This window comes from Anastrepha obliqua, unplaced genomic scaffold, assembly GCF_027943255.1.
Source record: "Anastrepha obliqua isolate idAnaObli1 unplaced genomic scaffold, idAnaObli1_1.0 ptg000107l, whole genome shotgun sequence".
Taxonomy (NCBI): Eukaryota; Metazoa; Arthropoda; class Insecta; order Diptera; family Tephritidae; genus Anastrepha; species Anastrepha obliqua.
Genome location: NW_026562224.1, coordinates 46,500 through 70,429, shown reverse-complemented (window position 1 = coordinate 70,429; position 23,930 = coordinate 46,500). Strand labels below are relative to the sequence as shown.

The 23,930-nt window shown below is 35.5% G+C and overlaps 5 protein-coding genes across 5 annotated transcripts; all 5 read right to left on the bottom strand.

Moving 5' to 3' along the window:
• Nucleotides 1–2,421: 2,421 nt before the first annotated feature.
• Nucleotides 2,422–3,116, bottom strand: LOC129251935 (jerky protein homolog-like). The gene is made up of 2 exons (XM_054890883.1): nucleotides 2,985–3,116; nucleotides 2,422–2,919 (listed from the first exon to the last, which is right to left on the bottom strand). Exons 1-2 carry the CDS (start codon nucleotides 3,114–3,116, stop codon nucleotides 2,422–2,424), a joined length of 630 nt encoding a protein of 209 aa, XP_054746858.1.
• A 4,552-nt stretch (nucleotides 3,117–7,668) lies between these two features.
• Nucleotides 7,669–8,363, bottom strand: LOC129251934 (jerky protein homolog-like). Its single transcript, XM_054890882.1, has 2 exons — nucleotides 8,232–8,363; nucleotides 7,669–8,166 (listed from the first exon to the last, which is right to left on the bottom strand). Exons 1-2 carry the CDS (start codon nucleotides 8,361–8,363, stop codon nucleotides 7,669–7,671), a joined length of 630 nt encoding a protein of 209 aa, XP_054746857.1.
• Nucleotides 8,364–13,039: 4,676 nt separating this feature from the next.
• Nucleotides 13,040–13,536, bottom strand: LOC129251933 (jerky protein homolog-like). Its single transcript, XM_054890881.1, has 2 exons — nucleotides 13,405–13,536; nucleotides 13,040–13,339 (listed from the first exon to the last, which is right to left on the bottom strand). The coding sequence occupies exons 1-2, from the start codon at nucleotides 13,534–13,536 to the stop codon at nucleotides 13,040–13,042; spliced, it is 432 nt and encodes a 143-aa protein (XP_054746856.1).
• Nucleotides 13,537–18,217: 4,681 nt separating this feature from the next.
• On the bottom strand, nucleotides 18,218–18,714 carry LOC129251931 (jerky protein homolog-like). The gene is made up of 2 exons (XM_054890879.1): nucleotides 18,583–18,714; nucleotides 18,218–18,517 (listed from the first exon to the last, which is right to left on the bottom strand). The coding sequence occupies exons 1-2, from the start codon at nucleotides 18,712–18,714 to the stop codon at nucleotides 18,218–18,220; spliced, it is 432 nt and encodes a 143-aa protein (XP_054746854.1).
• Nucleotides 18,715–23,433: 4,719 nt separating this feature from the next.
• LOC129251930 (jerky protein homolog-like) lies at nucleotides 23,434–23,930 on the bottom strand. Its single transcript, XM_054890878.1, has 2 exons — nucleotides 23,799–23,930; nucleotides 23,434–23,733 (listed from the first exon to the last, which is right to left on the bottom strand). Exons 1-2 carry the CDS (start codon nucleotides 23,928–23,930, stop codon nucleotides 23,434–23,436), a joined length of 432 nt encoding a protein of 143 aa, XP_054746853.1.

Below are 23,930 nucleotides of genomic sequence, written 5' to 3'. Positions count from 1 at the left end.
CATTAAGGCGAAAATTCTAGAAGAAGGTGTTCGTAGGCAAGAGCGAAATGAAAGAGAGGGCATGCAAGCAATTTATAAATGTGAGAATAAAACTAAAAATACAAGCATTGTAACAAAGCATACAAACACGGATAACACACACAACGATATGCAAAGTGAGGTGAATTCAAAGGCGACAAAGATACCGAAGATGCAAAAGAAAAATATTTGGTGCATTGACAGTGGCGCTACTTCACGTACCTAAGTTTTGTGATAAAAGTGTATTTATTTCTTTTATTGCGAAAGAAGTTAAAGTAATGTTGGCAGCAGATAAATTTGTTGAATCACACGGCATAGATACTGTAGAATTACAAAATGGTAATCAAAAAATAACCCACCAAAATGTTTTGTATGTTCCATCGTTGCGTATGAATTTTTTGTCTGTGAGTAAAGCAGCAGAATTTGGTAATTTCACCACATTCACATTTGAAAAACGATTAGACACGGTGAGAGATAAAACGAATGCAATAGTATTGCAAGCAAAACAAACAAATAACTTGTATTTGTACACTGAAAACAAATTAGTTAGCGTAAATATGTTAAGTGTTGATTCAATGGCAACGATGTGGCATAATAGTTATGAACATTTAAATTTTCAAAGCCTAAAACAACTTGGTGAGAATGGTCTGGTTTGTGGTATAAATTGGAAAAATATGACAAGGCAGGTAAATTGTGATACATGCAATAAAGGGAAAATTTGTACATTGCCATTTCCACGCAAAGTTGAACGTTCAACAAAGAAAGTGCTTGAACTTATACACACAGATGTGTATGGGCCTATGAATGTAAAATCATTGGATGGCAATCGGTATTTTGTCACATTCATAGACGATTTTTCTCGAAAAATGTTTGTATATTTTGTGAAAGCCAAAAATGAAGTTTTTAAAACATTCAAAGAATTAAAAAGCTATGTTGAATGTCAAATGGACTGTAATATTAAAACTTTGCGAAGCGATAACGGCACAGAGTATGTTAATGGTGATTTTGAAAATTATTTAAAAAGAGAACTGACGGTACCGTATACACCACAACAAAACGGTGTAGCGGAGCGAGCCAATAGAGCCATAGTTAAGATGGCGAAAAGTTTATTGATTCATGCAAATCTTGAAGAGTTTTTGTGGGCTGAGGCGGTGCAGACCGCAGTGTATTTGCGCAATAGATGTCCTACTCAAGTACTAAATCAAGTGAATCCATTTGAAATATGGAAAAAGCGCAAACCTTCGGTGAAACATCTACGTATTTTCGGGTCAAGAGCATTTGCAGTTAATAAAACAAGTAAGAAGAAGTTTGAAGCAAAATGCCATGAGTCTATATTTGTCGGATATTCAAATACAGGGTGAACGATATGAAGTATTACCAACTTCACACTGCTTGTATCTGTAAAACAGCTCATGACATCAACGCCAAAATTGTTCTAATGACAGTCACCTCAAAGTTAATAAAATGTTTGTGTATCGCACTATAAAACGTTACAATGAGACTGGTAGCATTGCAACACGCTATGGAGCTGGACAAAAAAAAAACGCAACAACGCCAGAAACGGTTCGGAAAGTGAAGGCTCGACTTGAACGGAATCCACGTCGAAGGTGAAGAAAAATGGCCAAAGAACTGAAAATATCGCAAGACAGCATTCGACGCATATTGGAAAATGAGCTTACCGTCAAGGCTTACAAGTTCCAAAAAGCACACGATCTTTCACTCCAGCAGAAAAAGTTCGGTGCGATAGAGCAAAGGAGTTGTTGCGCCTGCACGAACGTGGCGAATTTCCTAACATTGTGTTTTCTGATGAAAAAAATTTCCCAATTGAGCAGTTCATAAACACTCAAAACGATTGTGTTTACTTGAGCGAACGCTCTTACGAGAATTTGAGCCTACGTATGGCCACTCTAATCAAATTCCCATCGCAGGTAAAGGGACCGCTGATGGACGCTCTACAATCGTTTTTATCGAGCCCGGTGTCAAAGTGAATGCGACTTTTTATCGGGAAAATGTTTTAGAAGCTGCTTTAGAGCCATGGACACGCAAACATTTCGGTCGTAGATACGCTTAAGTTTAATTCGTTCATATACATAAATATAGAAAGACTCACATACTTTATGTGGAACTAAAAAAATTTGAAATTTTTGTTTGTTTTGTGCAAGCTCGGTTGTTCAATACTACGCTGCTTCTAAGTCTCTGGAGCGTCATAATATCGTCTAAATAGGCATTATTTTGATCAGCCCATTCTAAGCAAATATTGTATGCTGATATAGTCTCCTCCTGTGTAACTTTCTTCGTATTTACTACCACGTTGTTTGTTTCTTCACCATCAGTAAGGTCACAATTGATACAGGGATCTTCATTTTGTTCAAAAGACTCCAAAATGGTTTCAGCAATCCATTGCTAAATTTCAGAATCGGATATTTGCTGCAATGGTTTTATTTCTTGAAGCAAATTTGAAATTGCTTGAATATTGGATGTATCTTTAACAAGCTGTAAGCGTAACTCTGAAAGAGGGATGACATCTTCACTATCCCTTTCGGCTGTTACCTCAAACAGTTTTTGAAATGATGACTGAATGGAGGTCACATTAACAGCATCCCAGGCATTAGCTAAAAAGCATATTGCGTGTTTTAAGTTGATATTTTGCAGAGATTCGTCTATTGTTTTTCCACGGCGAACGATGTCACTTAAAAGGCTTGTTTTGTAGTTCAATTTCGTAAGTCTTATAACATTCTGGTCCATGGGCTGTATAAGTGCAGTACAGTTCGGAGGAAGACACATTACAGATATTTGACCATCACTTCTCATTAACTCGCCGTCTTTGGGATGGCATGGAGCATTATCAATAAGCAATAGAGCCTTTTCGGGAAGATTTTCGGCTCGAAGGAACCCTTTTACCTGCAATTTTAGCAAATTTAAATTAATAAACCAAATTTTTTACAAACAAAGATGACCAGATGTACCTCTGGAACAAATGTTTTGTGAAACCATTTCTCAAACAAAGCCAAGGTCATCCAAGCACTTTTGTTTCTGTTCAGAATTCGTCCAATCTGGCACCAGCTTAATTTATAGCAACTTTCTATGTACCATAACATATCTACTAAGTATTGGTATTATTTCTTCGTACGCATCTGTTATTTACTTCATGATGTACATACATACATATGGTATTTATGCACAGTTAGCTTTAAACAGTTATTTTCCTGATATTCTGCTTTGTACTTAAAATGAGACGTTCAATAAAATTCATTGCTTGTACAGCTTCGAAGTGATCACACGTTTTACATTTTTGCTTAAACAGTTTCCTTTGTAGACAACTGAAATATCCGTAAAATTGATAAGTGATCGTGGGTTTAATGATTTCCCAATAACCATTAGTTTTACTCTGTGATTTCCAGATGCATTCGTGCAAGCCAGAAAAGTTATTCTTTCCTTACTGATTCCAGAAGAGACCAGATTTATCGGCATTGTATATCTGGTCCTTGGTCAAACCTAAATCAGCAATTGTTTTGTTCAGTTTTTGTAAAAATGGATTAACTGAATGAGTCTTATTCGAAAGTTTTTCTCCACATATTTTGAGGTTTCGTATTCCATATCTTTCTTAAAGTTTGTAATCCAACCATTGCTAGCATGGAAGTCCCCGATTTTTTCTGAATTTTGGAATGGAGAAACTTGGCCTTTTGTTTAAGCATATCATAAGTGATTGGTAAATTCTTGGCTCGTTGATTTGCAAACCATTTCATCAATGCTCTTTCCATTTTAGGAAGCTCTGCAGGCTTAAACGTTTTTCTCTTCCCAGGACCAGGTTCAGCATGCGCCAGGAACTTCCTTATGGTGTTCTTCTTATTCTTAATGCGGTTTATTGTTGACCTGTGCACGTGAAAACTTTTGGCTAAGGCATCGATAGAAAATCCTTCACTTTGCTTCCTTAAAATTTCAGCTTTTTGCTTTATTGTAAGCAACGTAAATTTTTTCCCTGCCATTGTGAGACCGCACTCAATGAAACGTCCGTTAAAATTGATTCAAATGTCCCAAAATACACGTGCGTAAGAGAAATAGCCAATCACAGCAACTCATTTCCGAAATAAATCGGGACTTCCCCGAATTTTATTGAATCTAAGGAACCGTTACCAAAAGCAACAAGACAATGTCGCAAGTATCGAAGTCAAATTTTTTGGATGTCGCAAGTACTGAGTATGTAATGGAAAAATTTATTATATTATATTATATTATGTTATATTATATTATATTATATTATTTTATATTATATTATATTATATTATATTATATTATATTATATTATATTATATTATATTATATTATATTATATTATATTATATTATATTATATTATATTATATTATATTATATTATATTATATTATATTATATTATATTATATTATATTATATTATATTATATTATATTATATTATATTATATTATATTTTATTATATTGCTCAAATTATAAGACTAATATTTGTCCTATGTGGTAACCTGGCATATGAAATGTCATCCACTACTTTGTACATTTTTGAGTTTATAAGTTTGAAATAAACCTTTGAGACATTCAGCTACGCGTTTCATTTAAGAAAACTGATTCTCTGTAACAATGGTTATGGGCCCAGAACGTGAAAAGGCCTTTTAAATACAAGATATATAAAATAAATTTGTAAATACGTGTGTGACGCGAAACACCGGTTTTTAATTTGCGATAAAAATGAGTCTCGCGCTGCAAATAGAAAAACTTACAGAAGACAATTACGACGTGTGGTCGGTATCGGTGCGCAGTGTGTTAATTACAACGGACTTGTGGAGCGCTGTTTGCGATGGATCGCCAGAAAAAGTAACTAGTAAGTAGAAAAAGTAACCAGAAGTCGCTGGCATGTATATTTTTAAATGTGAAACCTACGCAGTTAATGCATATCAAACCATGCAAAACTGCGTCAGAAGCATGGCAAAAGTTACGCCGAATTCATATGTATGCCAGTTGGTCCTGTTAGAAAAGTTCAGTTGTACCAGAAACTATTACGTTTAAACATGCAGCAAGATGATAATGTATCAAAGTATGTACACTCGTTTATTGAGACGATCGACAAGCTTGCAGAGCTAAACATACATATAAACGACGAATTGAAAGTTATTATGCTGTTGTCGAGTCTTCCCAATTTGTGGAAAAACTTCGTTGTTGCTGTTGAGACTCGCGACAGATTGCCGACGTTCGATGCCATTAAGGCGAAAATTCTAGAAGAAGGTGTTCGTAGGCAAGAGCGAAATGAAAGAGAGGGCATGCAAGCAATTTATAAATGTGAGAATAAAACTAAAAATACAAGCATTGTAACAAAGCATACAAACACGGATAACACACACAACGATATGCAAAGTGAGGTGAATTCAAAGGCGACAAAGATACCGAAGATGCAAAAGAAAAATATTTGGTGCATTGACAGTGGCGCTACTTCACGTACCTAAGTTTTGTGATAAAAGTGTATTTATTTCTTTTATTGCGAAAGAAGTTAAAGTAATGTTGGCAGCAGATAAATTTGTTGAATCACACGGCATAGATACTGTAGAATTACAAAATGGTAATCAAAAAATAACCCACCAAAATGTTTTGTATGTTCCATCGTTGCGTATGAATTTTTTGTCTGTGAGTAAAGCAGCAGAATTTGGTAATTTCACCACATTCACATTTGAAAAACGATTAGACACGGTGAGAGATAAAACGAATGCAATAGTATTGCAAGCAAAACAAACAAATAACTTGTATTTGTACACTGAAAACAAATTAGTTAGCGTAAATATGTTAAGTGTTGATTCAATGGCAACGATGTGGCATAATAGTTATGAACATTTAAATTTTCAAAGCCTAAAACAACTTGGTGAGAATGGTCTGGTTTGTGGTATAAATTGGAAAAATATGACAAGGCAGGTAAATTGTGATACATGCAATAAAGGGAAAATTTGTACATTGCCATTTCCACGCAAAGTTGAACGTTCAACAAAGAAAGTGCTTGAACTTATACACACAGATGTGTATGGGCCTATGAATGTAAAATCATTGGATGGCAATCGGTATTTTGTCACATTCATAGACGATTTTTCTCGAAAAATGTTTGTATATTTTGTGAAAGCCAAAAATGAAGTTTTTAAAACATTCAAAGAATTAAAAAGCTATGTTGAATGTCAAATGGACTGTAATATTAAAACTTTGCGAAGCGATAACGGCACAGAGTATGTTAATGGTGATTTTGAAAATTATTTAAAAAGAGAACTGACGGTACCGTATACACCACAACAAAACGGTGTAGCGGAGCGAGCCAATAGAGCCATAGTTAAGATGGCGAAAAGTTTATTGATTCATGCAAATCTTGAAGAGTTTTTGTGGGCTGAGGCGGTGCAGACCGCAGTGTATTTGCGCAATAGATGTCCTACTCAAGTACTAAATCAAGTGAATCCATTTGAAATATGGAAAAAGCGCAAACCTTCGGTGAAACATCTACGTATTTTCGGGTCAAGAGCATTTGCAGTTAATAAAACAAGTAAGAAGAAGTTTGAAGCAAAATGCCATGAGTCTATATTTGTCGGATATTCAAATACAGGGTGAACGATATGAAGTATTACCAACTTCACACTGCTTGTATCTGTAAAACAGCTCATGACATCAACGCCAAAATTGTTCTAATGACAGTCACCTCAAAGTTAATAAAATGTTTGTGTATCGCACTATAAAACGTTACAATGAGACTGGTAGCATTGCAACACGCTATGGAGCTGGACAAAAAAAAAACGCAACAACGCCAGAAACGGTTCGGAAAGTGAAGGCTCGACTTGAACGGAATCCACGTCGAAGGTGAAGAAAAATGGCCAAAGAACTGAAAATATCGCAAGACAGCATTCGACGCATATTGGAAAATGAGCTTACCGTCAAGGCTTACAAGTTCCAAAAAGCACACGATCTTTCACTCCAGCAGAAAAAGTTCGGTGCGATAGAGCAAAGGAGTTGTTGCGCCTGCACGAACGTGGCGAATTTCCTAACATTGTGTTTTCTGATGAAAAAAATTTCCCAATTGAGCAGTTCATAAACACTCAAAACGATTGTGTTTACTTGAGCGAACGCTCTTACGAGAATTTGAGCCTACGTATGGCCACTCTAATCAAATTCCCATCGCAGGTAAAGGGACCGCTGATGGACGCTCTACAATCGTTTTTATCGAGCCCGGTGTCAAAGTGAATGCGACTTTTTATCGGGAAAATGTTTTAGAAGCTGCTTTAGAGCCATGGACACGCAAACATTTCGGTCGTAGATACGCTTAAGTTTAATTCGTTCATATACATAAATATAGAAAGACTCACATACTTTATGTGGAACTAAAAAAATTTGAAATTTTTGTTTGTTTTGTGCAAGCTCGGTTGTTCAATACTACGCTGCTTCTAAGTCTCTGGAGCGTCATAATATCGTCTAAATAGGCATTATTTTGATCAGCCCATTCTAAGCAAATATTGTATGCTGATATAGTCTCCTCCTGTGTAACTTTCTTCGTATTTACTACCACGTTGTTTGTTTCTTCACCATCAGTAAGGTCACAATTGATACAGGGATCTTCATTTTGTTCAAAAGACTCCAAAATGGTTTCAGCAATCCATTGCTAAATTTCAGAATCGGATATTTGCTGCAATGGTTTTATTTCTTGAAGCAAATTTGAAATTGCTTGAATATTGGATGTATCTTTAACAAGCTGTAAGCGTAACTCTGAAAGAGGGATGACATCTTCACTATCCCTTTCGGCTGTTACCTCAAACAGTTTTTGAAATGATGACTGAATGGAGGTCACATTAACAGCATCCCAGGCATTAGCTAAAAAGCATATTGCGTGTTTTAAGTTGATATTTCGCAGAGATTCGTCTATTGTTTTTCCACGGCGAACGATGTCACTTAAAAGGCTTGTTTTGTAGTTCAATTTCGTAAGTCTTATAACATTCTGGTCCATGGGCTGTATAAGTGCAGTACAGTTCGGAGGAAGACACATTACAGATATTTGACCATCACTTCTCATTAACTCGCCGTCTTTGGGATGGCATGGAGCATTATCAATAAGCAATAGAGCCTTTTCGGGAAGATTTTCGGCTCGAAGGAACCCTTTTACCTGCAATTTTAGCAAATTTAAATTAATAAACCAAATTTTTTACAAACAAAGATGACCAGATGTACCTCTGGAACAAATGTTTTGTGAAACCATTTCTCAAACAAAGCCAAGGTCATCCAAGCACTTTTGTTTCTGTTCAGAATTCGTCCAATCTGGCACCAGCTTAATTTATAGCAACTTTCTATGTACCATAACATATCTACTAAGTATTGGTATTATTTCTTCGTACGCATCTGTTATTTACTTCATGATGTACATACATACATATGGTATTTATGCACAGTTAGCTTTAAACAGTTATTTTCCTGATATTCTGCTTTGTACTTAAAATGAGACGTTCAATAAAATTCATTGCTTGTACAGCTTCGAAGTGATCACACGTTTTACATTTTTGCTTAAACAGTTTCCTTTGTAGACAACTGAAATATCCGTAAAATTGTTAAGTGATCGTGGGTTTAATGATTTCCCAATAACCATTAGTTTTACTCTGTGATTTTCAGATGCATTCGTGCAAGCCAGAAAAGTTATTCTTTCCTTACTGATTCCAGAAGAGACCAGATTTATCGGCATTGTATATCTGGTCCTTGGTCAAACCTAAATCAGCAATTGTTTTGTTCAGTTTTTGTAAAAATGGATTAACTGAATGAGTCTTATTCGAAAGTTTTTCTCCACATATTTTGAGGTTTCGTATTCCATATCTTTCTTAAAGTTTGTAATCCAACCATTGCTAGCATGGAAGTCCCCGATTTTTTCTGAATTTTGGAATGGAGAAACTTGGCCTTTTGTTTAAGCATATCATAAGTGATTGGTAAATTCTTGGCTCGTTGATTTGCAAACCATTTCATCAATGCTCTTTCCATTTTAGGAAGCTCTGCAGGCTTAAACGTTTTTCTCTTCCCAGGACCAGGTTCAGCATGCGCCAGGAACTTCCTTATGGTGTTCTTCTTATTCTTAATGCGGTTTATTGTTGACCTGTGCACGTGAAAACTTTTGGCTAAGGCATCGATAGAAAATCCTTCACTTTGCTTCCTTAAAATTTCAGCTTTTTGCTTTATTGTAAGCAACGTAAATTTTTTCCCTGCCATTGTGAGACCGCACTCAATGAAACGTCCGTTAAAATTGATTCAAATGTCCCAAAATACACGTGCGTAAGAGAAATAGCCAATCACAGCAACTCATTTCCGAAATAAATCGGGACTTCCCCGAATTTTATTGAATCTAAGGAACCGTTACCAAAAGCAACAAGGCAATGTCGCAAGTATCGAAGTCAAATTTTTTGGATGTCGCAAGTACTGAGTACGTAATGGAAAAATTTATTATATTATATTATATTATATTATGTTATATTATATTATATTATATTATTTTATATTATATTATATTATATTATATTATATTATATTATATTATATTATATTATATTATATTATATTATATTATATTATATTATATTATATTATATTATATTATATTTTATTATATTGCTCAAATTATAAGACTAATATTTGTCCTATGTGGTAACCTGGCATATGAAATGTCATCCACTACTTTATACATTTTTGAGTTTATAAGTTTGAAATAAACCTTTGAGACATTCAGCTACGCGTTTCATTTAAGAAAACTGATTCTCTGTAACAATGGTTATGGGCCCAGAACGTGAAAAGGCCTTTTAAATACAAGATATATAAAATAAATTTGTAAATACGTGTGTGACGCGAAACACCGGTTTTTAATTTGCGATAAAAATGAGTCTCGCGCTGCAAATAGAAAAACTTACAGAAGACAATTACGACGTGTGGTCGGTATCGGTGCGCAGTGTGTTAATTACAACGGACTTGTGGAGCGCTGTTTGCGATGGATCGCCAGAAAAAGTAACTAGTAACTAGAAAAAGTAACCAGAAGTCGCTGGCATGTATATTTTTAAATGTGAAACCTACGCAGTTAATGCATATCAAACCATGCAAAACTGCGTCAGAAGCATGGCAAAAGTTACGCCGAATTCATATGTATGCCAGTTGGTCCTGTTAGAAAAGTTCAGTTGTACCAGAAACTATTACGTTTAAACATGCAGCAAGATGATAATGTATCAAAGTATGTACACTCGTTTATTGAGACGATCGACAAGCTTGCAGAGCTAAACATACATATAAACGACGAATTGAAAGTTATTATGCTGTTGTCTAGTCTTCCCAATTTGTGGGAAAACTTCGTTGTTGCTGTTGAGACTCGCGACAGATTGCCGACGTTCGATGCCATTAAGGCGAAAATTCTAGAAGAAGGTGTTCGTAGGCAAGAGCGAAATGAAAGAGAGGGCATGCAAGCAATTTATAAATGTGAGAATAAAACTAAAAATACAAGCATTGTAACAAAGCATACAAACACGGATAACACACACAACGATATGCAAAGTGAGGTGAATTCAAAGGCGACAAAGATACCGAAGATGCAAAAGAAAAATGTTTGGTGCATTGACAGTGGCGCTACTTCACGTACCTAAGTTTTGTGATAAAAGTGTATTTATTTCTTTTATTGCGAAAGAAGTTAAAGTAATGTTGGCAGCAGATAAATTTGTTGAATCACACGGCATAGATACTGTAGAATTACAAAATGGTAATCAAAAAATAACCCACCAAAATGTTTTGTATGTTCCATCGTTGCGTATGAATTTTTTGTCTGTGAGTAAAGCAGCAGAATTTGGTAATTTCACCACATTCACATTTGAAAAACGATTAGACACAGTGAGAGATAAAACGAATGCAATAATATTGCAAGCAAAACAAACAAATAACTTGTATTTGTACACTGAAAACAAATTAGTTAGCGTAAATATGTTAAGTGTTGATTCAATGGCAACGATGTGGCATAATAGTTATGAACATTTAAATTTTCAAAGCCTAAAACAACTTGGTGAGAATGGTCTGGTTTGTGGTATAAATTGGAAAAATATGACAAGGCAGGTAAATTGTGATACATGCAATAAAGCGAAAATTTGTACATTGCCATTTCCACGCAAAGTTGAACGTTCAACAAAGAAAGTGCTTGAACTTATACACACAGATGTGTATGGGCCTATGAATGTAAAATCATTGGATGGCAATCGGTATTTTGTCACATTCATAGACGATTTTTCTCGAAAAATGTTTGTATATTTTGTGAAAGCCAAAAATGAAGTTTTTAAAACATTCAAAGAATTAAAAAGCTATGTTGAATGTCAAATGGACTGTAATATTAAAACTTTGCGAAGCGATAACGGCACAGAGTATGTTAATGGTGATTTTGAAAATTATTTAAAAAGAGAACTGACGGTACCGTATACACCACAACAAAACGGTGTAGCGGAGCGAGCCAATAGAGCCATAGTTAAGATGGCGAAAAGTTTATTGATTCATGCAAATCTTGAAGAGTTTTTGTGGGCTGAGGCGGTGCAGACCGCAGTGTATTTGCGCAATAGATGTCCTACTCAAGTACTAAATCAAGTGACTCCATTTGAAATATGGAAAAAGCGCAAACCTTCGGTGAAACATCTACGTATTTTCGGGTCAAGAGCATTTGCAGTTAATAAAACAAGTAAGAAGAAGTTTGAAGCAAAATGCCATGAGTCTATATTTGTCGGATATTCAAATACAGGGTGAACGATATGAAGTATTACCAACTTCACACTGCTTGTATCTGTAAAACAGCTCATGACATCAACGCCAAAATTGTTCTAATGACAGTCACCTCAAAGTTAATAAAATGTTTGTGTATCGCACTATAAAACGTTACAATGAGACTGGTAGCATTGCAACACGCTATGGAGCTGGACAAAAAAAAAAACGCAACAACGCCAGAAACGGTTCGGAAAGTGAAGGCTCGACTTGAACGGAATCCACGTCGAAGGTGAAGAAAAATGGCCAAAGAACTGAAAATATCGCAAGACAGCATTCGACGCATATTGGAAAATGAGCTTACCGTCAAGGCTTACAAGTTCCAAAAAGCACACGATCTTTCACTCCAGCAGAAAAAGTTCGGTGCGATAGAGCAAAGGAGTTGTTGCGCCTGCACGAACGTGGCGAATTTCCTAACATTGTGTTTTCTGATGAAAAAAATTTCCCAATTGAGCAGTTCATAAACACTCAAAACGATTGTGTTTACTTGAGCGAACGCTCTTACGAGAATTTGAGCCTACGTATGGCCACTCTAATCAAATTCCCATCGCAGGTAAAGGGACCGCTGATGGACGCTCTACAATCGTTTTTATCGAGCCCGGTGTCAAAGTGAATGCGACTTTTTATCGGGAAAATGTTTTAGAAGCTGCTTTAGAGCCATGGACACGCAAACATTTCGGTCGTAGATACGCTTAAGTTTAATTCGTTCATATACATAAATATAGAAAGACTCACATACTTTATGTGGAACTAAAAAAATTTGAAATTTTTGTTTGTTTTGTGCAAGCTCGGTTGTTCAATACTACGCTGCTTCTAAGTCTCTGGAGCGTCATAATATCGTCTAAATAGGCATTATTTTGATCAGCCCATTCTAAGCAAATATTGTATGCTGATATAGTCTCCTCCTGTGTAACTTTCTTCGTATTTACTACCACGTTGTTTGTTTCTTCACCATCAGTAAGGTCACAATTGACACAGGGATCTTCATTTTGTTCAAAAGACTCCAAAATGGTTTCAGCAATCCATTGCTAAATTTCAGAATCGGATATTTGCTGCAATGGTTTTATTTCTTGAAGCAAATTTGAAATTGCTTGAATATTGGATGTATCTTTAACAAGCTGTAAGCGTAACTCTGAAAGAGGGATGACATCTTCACTATCCCTTTCGGCTGTTACCTCAAACAGTTTTTGAAATGATGACTAAATGGAGGTCACATTAACAGCATCTCAGGCATTAGCTAAAAAGCATATTGCGTGTTTTAAGTTGATATTTCGCAGAGATTCGTCTATTGTTTTTCCACGGCGAACGATGTCACTTAAAAGGCTTGTTTTGTAGTTCAATTTCGTAAGTCTTATAACATTCTGGTCCATGGGCTGTATAAGTGCAGTACAGTTCGGAGGAAGACACATTACAGATATTTGACCATCACTACTCATTAACTCGCCGTCTTTGGGATGGCATGGAGCATTATCAATAAGCAATAGAGCCTTTTCGGGAAGATTTTCGGCTCGAAGGAACCCTTTTACCTGCAATTTTAGCAAATTTAAATTAATAAACCAAATTTTTTACAAACAAAGATGACCAGATGTACCTCTGGAACAAATGTTTTGTGAAACCATTCCTCAAACAAAGCCAAGGTCATCCAAGCACTTTTGTTTCTGTTCAGAATTCGTCCAATCTGGCACCAGCTTAATTTATAGCAACTTTCTATGTACCATAACATATCTACTAAGTATTGGTATTATTTCTTCGTACGCATCTGTTATTTACTTCATGATGTACATACATACATATGGTATTTATGCACAGTTAGCTTTAAACAGTTATTTTCCTGATATTCTGCTTTGTACTTAAAATGAGACGCTCAATAAAATTCATTGCTTGTACAGCTTCGAAGTGATCACACGTTTTACATTTTTGCTTAAACAGTTTCCTTTGTAGACAACTGAAATATCCGTAAAATTGTTAAGTGATCGTGGGTTTAATGATTTCCCAATAACCATTAGTTTTACTCTGTGATTTCCAGATGCATTCGTGCAAGCCAGAAAAGTTATTCTTTCCTTACTGATTCCAGAAGAGACCAGATTTATCGGCATTGTATATCTGGTCCTTGGTCAAACCTAAATCAGCAATTGTTTTGTTCAGTTTTTGTAAAAATGGATTAACTGAATGAGTCTTATTCGAAAGTTTTTCTCCACATATTTTGAGGTTTCGTATTCCATATCTTTCTTAAAGTTTGTAATCCAACCATTGCTAGCATGGAAGTCCCCGATTTTTTCTGAATTTTGGAATGGAGAAACTTGGCCTTTTGTTTAAGCATATCATAAGTGATTGGTAAATTCTTGGCTCGTTGATTTGCAAACCATTTCATCAATGCTCTTTCCATTTTAGGAAGCTCTGCAGGCTTAAACGTTTTTCTCTTCCCAGGACCAGGTTCAGCATGCGCCAGGAACTTCCTTATGGTGTTCTTCTTATTCTTAATGCGGTTTATTGTTGACCTGTGCACGTGAAAACTTTTGGCTAAGGTATCGATAGAAAATCCTTCACTTTGCTTCCTTAAAATTTCAGCTTTTTGCTTTATTGTAAGCAACGTAAATTTTTTCCCTGCCATTGTGAGACCGCACTCAATGAAACGTCCGTTAAAATTGATTCAAATGTCCCAAAATACACGCGCGTAAGAGAAATAGCCAATCACAGCAACTCATTTCCGAAATAAATCGGGACTTCCCCGAATTTTATTGAATCTAAGGAACCGTTACCAAAAGCAACAAGGCAATGTCGCAAGTATCGAAGTCAAATTTTTTGGATGTCGCAAGTACTGAGTACGTAATGGAAAAATTTATTATATTATATTATATTATATTATATTATAATATATTATATTATATTATATTATATTATATTATATTATATTATATTATATTATATTATATTATATTATATTATATTATATTATATTATATTATATTATATTATATTATATTATATTATATTATATTATATTTTATTATATTGCTCAAATTATAAGACTAATATTTGTCCTATGTGGTAACCTGGCATATGAAATGTCATCCACTACTTTGTACATTTTTGAGTTTATAAGTTTGAAATAAACCTTTGAGACATTCAGCTACGCGTTTCATCTAAGAAAACTGATTCTCTGTAACAATGGTTATGGGCCCAGAACGTGAAAAGGCCTTTTAAATACAAGATATATAAAATAAATTTGTAAATACGTGTGTGACGCGAAACACCGGTTTTTAATTTGCGATAAAAATGAGTCTCGCGCTGCAAATAGAAAAACTTACAGAAGACAATTACGACGTGTGGTCGGTATCGGTGCGCAGTGTGTTAATTACAACGGACTTGTGGAGCGCTGTTTGCGATGGATCGCCAGAAAAAGTAACTAGTAACTAGAAAAAGTAACCAGAAGTCGCTGGCATGTATATTTTTAAATGTGAAACCTACGCAGTTAATGCATATCAAACCATGCAAAACTGCGTCAGAAGCATGGCAAAAGTTACGCCTAATTCATATGTATGCCAGTTGGTCCTGTTAGAAAAGTTCAGTTGTACCAGAAACTATTACGTTTAAACATGCAGCAAGATGATAATGTATCAAAGTATGTACACTCGTTTATTGAGACGATCGACAAGCTTGCAGAGCTAAACATACATATAAACGACGAATTGAAAGTTATTATGCTGTTGTCTAGTCTTCCCAATTTGTGGGAAAACTTCGTTGTTGCTGTTGAGACTCGCGACAGATTGCCGACGTTCGATGCCATTAAGGCGAAAATTCTAGAAGAAGGTGTTCGTAGGCAAGAGCGAAATGAAAGAGAGGGCATGCAAGCAATTTATAAATGTGAGAATAAAACTAAAAATACAAGCATTGTAACAAAGCATACAAACACGGATAACACACACAACGATATGCAAAGTGAGGTGAATTCAAAGGCGACAAAGATACCGAAGATGCAAAAGAAAAATGTTTGGTGCATTGACAGTGGCGCTACTTCACGTACCTAAGTTTTGTGATAAAAGTGTATTTATTTCTTTTATTGCGAAAGAAGTTAAAGTAATGTTGGCAGCAGATAAATTTGTTGAATCACACGGCATAGATACTGTAGAATTACAAAATGGTAATCAAAAAATAACCCACCAAAATGTTTTGTATGTTCCATCGTTGCGTATGAATTTTTTGTCTGTGAGTAAAGCAGCAGAATTTGGTAATTTCACCACATTCACATTTGAAAAACGATTAGACACAGTGAGAGATAAAACGAATGCAATAATATTGCAAGCAAAACAAACAAATAACTTGTATTTGTACACTGAAAACAAATTAGTTAGCGTAAATATGTTAAGTGTTGATTCAATGGCAACGATGTGGCATAATAGTTATGAACATTTAAATTTTCAAAGCCTAAAACAACTTGGTGAGAATGGTCTGGTTTGTGGTATAAATTGGAAAAATATGACAAGGCAGGTAAATTGTGATACATGCAATAAAGCGAAAATTTGTACATTGCCATTTCCACGCAAAGTTGAACGTTCAACAAAGAAAGTGCTTGAACTTATACACACAGATGTGTATGGGCCTATGAATGTAAAATCATTGGATGGCAATCGGTATTTTGTCACATTCATAGACGATTTTTCTCGAAAAATGTTTGTATATTTTGTGAAAGCCAAAAATGAAGTTTTTAAAACATTCAAAGAATTAAAAAGCTATGTTGAATGTCAAATGGACTGTAATATTAAAACTTTGCGAAGCGATAACGGCACAGAGTATGTTAATGGTGATTTTGAAAATTATTTAAAAAGAGAACTGACGGTACCGTATACACCACAACAAAACGGTGTAGCGGAGCGAGCCAATAGAGCCATAGTTAAGATGGCGAAAAGTTTATTGATTCATGCAAATCTTGAAGAGTTTTTGTGGGCTGAGGCGGTGCAGACCGCAGTGTATTTGCGCAATAGATGTCCTACTCAAGTACTAAATCAAGTGACTCCATTTGAAATATGGAAAAAGCGCAAACCTTCGGTGAAACATCTACGTATTTTCGGGTCAAGAGCATTTGCAGTTAATAAAACAAGTAAGAAGAAGTTTGAAGCAAAATGCCATGAGTCTATATTTGTCGGATATTCAAATACAGGGTGAACGATATGAAGTATTACCAACTTCACACTGCTTGTATCTGTAAAACAGCTCATGACATCAACGCCAAAATTGTTCTAATGACAGTCACCTCAAAGTTAATAAAATGTTTGTGTATCGCACTATAAAACGTTACAATGAGACTGGTAGCATTGCAACACGCTATGGAGCTGGACAAAAAAAAAAACGCAACAACGCCAGAAACGGTTCGGAAAGTGAAGGCTCGACTTGAACGGAATCCACGTCGAAGGTGAAGAAAAATGGCCAAAGAACTGAAAATATCGCAAGACAGCATTCGACGCATATTGGAAAATGAGCTTACCGTCAAGGCTTACAAGTTCCAAAAAGCACACGATCTTTCACTCCAGCAGAAAAAGTTCGGTGCGATAGAGCAAAGGAGTTGTTGCGCCTGCACGAACGTGGCGAATTTCCTAACATTGTGTTTTCTGATGAAAAAAATTTCCCAATTGAGCAGTTCATAAACACTCAAAACGATTGTGTTTACTTGAGCGAACGCTCTTACGAGAATTTGAGCCTACGTATGGCCACTCTAATCAAATTCCCATCGCAGGTAAAGGGACCGCTGATGGACGCTCTACAATCGTTTTTATCGAGCCCGGTGTCAAAGTGAATGCGACTTTTTATCGGGAAAATGTTTTAGAAGCTGCTTTAGAGCCATGGACACGCAAACATTTCGGTCGTAGATACGCTTAAGTTTAATTCGTTCATATACATAAATATAGAAAGACTCACATACTTTATGTGGAACTAAAAAAATTTGAAATTTTTGTTTGTTTTGTGCAAGCTCGGTTGTTCAATACTACGCTGCTTCTAAGTCTCTGGAGCGTCATAATATCGTCTAAATAGGCATTATTTTGATCAGCCCATTCTAAGCAAATATTGTATGCTGATATAGTCTCCTCCTGTGTAACTTTCTTCGTATTTACTACCACGTTGTTTGTTTCTTCACCATCAGTAAGGTCACAATTGACACAGGGATCTTCATTTTGTTCAAAAGACTCCAAAATGGTTTCAGCAATCCATTGCTAAATTTCAGAATCGGATATTTGCTGCAATGGTTTTATTTCTTGAAGCAAATTTGAAATTGCTTGAATATTGGATGTATCTTTAACAAGCTGTAAGCGTAACTCTGAAAGAGGGATGACATCTTCACTATCCCTTTCGGCTGTTACCTCAAACAGTTTTTGAAATGATGACTAAATGGAGGTCACATTAACAGCATCTCAGGCATTAGCTAAAAAGCATATTGCGTGTTTTAAGTTGATATTTCGCAGAGATTCGTCTATTGTTTTTCCACGGCGAACGATGTCACTTAAAAGGCTTGTTTTGTAGTTCAATTTCGTAAGTCTTATAACATTCTGGTCCATGGGCTGTATAAGTGCAGTACAGTTCGGAGGAAGACACATTACAGATATTTGACCATCACTACTCATTAACTCGCCGTCTTTGGGATGGCATGGAGCATTATCAATAAGCAATAGAGCCTTTTCGGGAAGATTTTCGGCTCGAAGGAACCCTTTTACCTGCAATTTTAGCAAATTTAAATTAATAAACCAAATTTTTTACAAACAAAGATGACCAGATGTACCTCTGGAACAAATGTTTTGTGAAACCATTCCTCAAACAAAGCCAAGGTCATCCAAGCACTTTTGTTTCTGTTCAGAATTCGTCCAATCTGGCACCAGCTTAATTTATAGCAACTTTCTATGTACCATAACATATCTACTAAGTATTGGTATTATTTCTTCGTACGCATCTGTTATTTACTTCATGATGTACATACATACATATGGTATTTATGCACAGTTAGCTTTAAACAGTTATTTTCCTGATATTCTGCTTTGTACTTAAAATGAGACGCTCAATAAAATTCATTGCTTGTACAGCTTCGAAGTGATCACACGTTTTACATTTTTGCTTAAACAGTTTCCTTTGTAGACAACTGAAATATCCGTAAAATTGTTAAGTGATCGTGGGTTTAATGATTTCCCAATAACCATTAGTTTTACTCTGTGATTTCCAGATGCATTCGTGCAAGCCAGAAAAGTTATTCTTTCCTTACTGATTCCAGAAGAGACCAGATTTATCGGCATTGTATATCTGGTCCTTGGTCAAACCTAAATCAGCAATTGTTTTGTTCAGTTTTTGTAAAAATGGATTAACTGAATGAGTCTTATTCGAAAGTTTTTCTCCACATATTTTGAGGTTTCGTATTCCATATCTTTCTTAAAGTTTGTAATCCAACCATTGCTAGCATGGAAGTCCCCGATTTTTTCTGAATTTTGGAATGGAGAAACTTGGCCTTTTGTTTAAGCATATCATAAGTGATTGGTAAATTCTTGGCTCGTTGATTTGCAAACCATTTCATCAATGCTCTTTCCATTTTAGGAAGCTCTGCAGGCTTAAACGTTTTTCTCTTCCCAGGACCAGGTTCAGCATGCGCCAGGAACTTCCTTATGGTGTTCTTCTTATTCTTAATGCGGTTTATTGTTGACCTGTGCACGTGAAAACTTTTGGCTAAGGTATCGATAGAAAATCCTTCACTTTGCTTCCTTAAAATTTCAGCTTTTTGCTTTATTGTAAGCAACGTAAATTTTTTCCCTGCCATTGTGAGACCGCACTCAATGAAACGTCCGTTAAAATTGATTCAAATGTCCCAAAATACACGCGCGTAAGAGAAATAGCCAATCACAGCAACTCATTTCCGAAATAAATCGGGACTTCCCCGAATTTTATTGAATCTAAGGAACCGTTACCAAAAGCAACAAGGCAATGTCGCAAGTATCGAAGTCAAATTTTTTGGATGTCGCAAGTACTGAGTACGTAATGGAAAAATTTATTATATTATATTATATTATATTATATTATAATATATTATATTATATTATATTATATTATATTATATTATATTATATTATATTATATTATATTATATTATATTATATTATATTATATTATATTATATTATATTATATTATATTATATTATATTATATTATATTATATTATATTATATTATATTATATTATATTATATTATATTTTATTATATTGCTCAAATTATAAGACTAATATTTGTCCTATGTGGTAACCTGGCATATGAAATGTCATCCACTACTTTGTACATTTTTGAGTTTATAAGTTTGAAATAAACCTTTGAGACATTCAGCTACGCGTTTCATCTAAGAAAACTGATTCTCTGTAACAATGGTTATGGGCCCAGAACGTGAAAAGGCCTTTTAAATACAAGATATATAAAATAAATTTGTAAATACGTGTGTGACGCGAAACACCGGTTTTTAATTTGCGATAAAAATGAGTCTCGCGCTGCAAATAGAAAAACTTACAGAAGACAATTACGACGTGTGGTCGGTATCGGTGCGCAGTGTGTTAATTACAACGGACTTGTGGAGCGCTGTTTGCGATGGATCGCCAGAAAAAGTAACTAGTAACTAGAAAAAGTAACCAGAAGTCGCTGGCATGTATATTTTTAAATGTGAAACCTACGCAGTTAATGCATATCAAACCATGCAAAACTGCGTCAGAAGCATGGCAAAAGTTACGCCGTATTCATATGTATGCCAGTTGGTCCTGTTAGAAAAGTTCAGTTGTACCAGAAACTATTACGTTTAAACATGCAGCAAGATGATAATGTATCAAAGTATGTACACTCGTTTATTGAGACGATCGACAAGCTTGCAGAGCTAAACATACATATAAACGACGAATTGAAAGTTATTATGCTGTTGTCTAGTCTTCCCAATTTGTGGGAAAACTTCGTTGTTGCTGTTGAGACTCGCGACAGATTGCCGACGTTCGATGCCATTAAGGCGAAAATTCTAGAAGAAGGTGTTCGTAGGCAAGAGCGAAATGAAAGAGAGGGCATGCAAGCAATTTATAAATGTGAGAATAAAACTAAAAATACAAGCATTGTAACAAAGCATACAAACACGGATAACACACACAACGATATGCAAAGTGAGGTGAATTCAAAGGCGACAAAGATACCGAAGATGCAAAAGAAAAATATTTGGTGCATTGACAGTGGCGCTACTTCACGTACCTAAGTTTTGTGATAAAAGTGTATTTATTTCTTTTATTGCGAAAGAAGTTAAAGTAATGTTGGCAGCAGATAAATTTGTTGAATCACACGGCATAGATACTGTAGAATTACAAAATGGTAATCAAAAAATAACCCACCAAAATGTTTTGTATGTTCCATCGTTGCGTATGAATTTTTTGTCTGTGAGTAAAGGAGCAGAATTTGGTAATTTCACCACATTCACATTTGAAAAACGATTAGACACAGTGAGAGATAAAACGAATGCAATAGTATTGCAAGCAAAACAAACAAATAACTTGTATTTGTACACTGAAAACAAATTAGTTAGCGTAAATATGTTAAGTGTTGATTCAATGGCAACGATGTGGCATAATAGTTATGAACATTTAAATTTTCAAAGCCTAAAACAACTTGGTGAGAATGGTCTGGTTTGTGGTATAAATTGGAAAAATATGACAAGGCAGGTAAATTGTGATACATGCAATAAAGCGAAAATTTGTACATTGCCATTTCCACGCAAAGTTGAACGTTCAACAAAGAAAGTGCTTGAACTTATACACACAGATGTGTATGGGCCTATGAATGTAAAATCATTGGATGGCAATCGGTATTTTGTCACATTCATAGACGATTTTTCTCGAAAAATGTTTGTATATTTTGTGAAAGCCAAAAATGAAGTTTTTAAAACATTCAAAGAATTAAAAAGCTATGTTGAATGTCAAATGGACTGTAATATTAAAACTTTGCGAAGCGATAACGGCACAGAGTATGTTAATGGTGATTTTGAAAATTATTTAAAAAGAGAACTGACGGTACCGTATACACCACAACAAAACGGTGTAGCGGAGCGAGCCAATAGAGCCATAGTTAAGATGGCGAAAAGTTTATTGATTCATGCAAATCTTGAAGAGTTTTTGTGGGCTGAGGCGGTGCAGACCGCAGTGTATTTGCGCAATAGATGCCCTACTCAAGTACTAAATCAAGTGAATCCATTTGAAATATGGAAAAAGCGCAAACCTTCGGTGAAACATCTACGTATTTTCGGGTCAAGAGCATTTGCAGTTAATAAAACAAGTAAGAAGAAGTTTGAAGCAAAATGCCATGAGTCTATATTTGTCGGATATTCAAATACAGGGTGAACGATATGAAGTATTACCAACTTCACACTGCTTGTATCTGTAAAACAGCTCATGACATCAACGCCAAAATTGTTCTAATGACAGTCACCTCAAAGTTAATAAAATGTTTGTGTATCGCACTATAAAACGTTACAATGAGACTGGTAGCATTGCAACACGCTATGGAGCTGGACAAAAAAAAACGCAACAACGCCAGAAACGGTTCGGAAAGTGAAGGCTCGACTTGAACGGAATCCACGTCGAAGGTGAAGAAAAATGGCCAAAGAACTGAAAATATCGCAAGACAGCATTCGACGCATATTGGAAAATGAGCTCACCGTCAAGGCTTACAAGTTCCAAAAAGCACACGATCTTTCACTCCAGCAGAAAAAGTTCGGTGCGATAGAGCAAAGGAGTTGTTGCGCCTGCACGAACGTGGCGAATTTCCTAACATTGTGTTTTCTGATGAAAAAAATTTCCCAATTGAGCAGTTCATAAACACTCAAAACGATTGTGTTTACTTGAGCGAACGCTCTTACGAGAATTTGAGCCTACGTATGGCCACTCTAATCAAATTCCCATCGCAGGTAAAGGGACCGCTGATGGACGCTCTACAATCGTTTTTATCGAGCCCGGTGTCAAAGTGAATGCGACTTTTTATCGGGAAAATGTTTTAGAAGCTGCTTTAGAGCCATGGACACGCAAACATTTCGGTAGTAGATACGCTTAAGTTTAATTCGTTCATATACATAAATATAGAAAGACTCACATACTTTATGTGGAACTAAAAAAATTTGAAATTTTTGTTTGTTTTGTGCAAGCTCGGTTGTTCAATACTACGCTGCTTCTAAGTCTCTGGAGCGTCATAATATCGTCTAAATAGGCATTATTTTGATCAGCCCATTCTAAGCAAATATTGTATGCTGATATAGTCTCCTCCTGTGTAACTTTCTTCGTATTTACTACCACGTTGTTTGTTTCTTCACCATCAGTAAGGTCACAATTGATACAGGGATCTTCATTTTGTTCAAAAGACTCCAAAATGGTTTCAGCAATCCATTGCTAAATTTCAGAATCGGATATTTGCTGCAATGGTTTTATTTCTTGAAGCAAATTTGAAATTGCTTGAATATTGGATGTATCTTTAACAAGCTGTAAGCGTAACTCTGAAAGAGGGATGACATCTTCACTATCCCTTTCGGCTGTTACCTCAAACAGTTTTTGAAATGATGACTAAATGGAGGTCACATTAACAGCATCTCAGGCATTAGCTAAAAAGCATATTGCGTGTTTTAAGTTGATATTTCGCAGAGATTCGTCTATTGTTTTTCCACGGCGAACGATGTCACTTAAAAGGCTTGTTTTGTAGTTCAATTTCGTAAGTCTTATAACATTCTGGTCCATGGGCTGTATAAGTGCAGTACAGTTCGGAGGAAGACACATTACAGATATTTGACCATCACTACTCATTAACTCGCCGTCTTTGGGATGGCATGGAGCATTATCAATAAGCAATAGAGCCTTTTCGGGAAGATTTTCGGCTCGAAGGAACCCTTTTACCTGCAATTTTAGCAAATTTAAATTAATAAACCAAATTTTTTACAAACAAAGATGACCAGATGTACCTCTGGAACAAATGTTTTGTGAAACCATTCCTCAAACAAAGCCAAGGTCATCCAAGCACTTTTGTTTCTGTTCAGAATTCGTCCAATCTGGCACCAGCTTAATTTATAGCAACTTTCTATGTACCATAACAT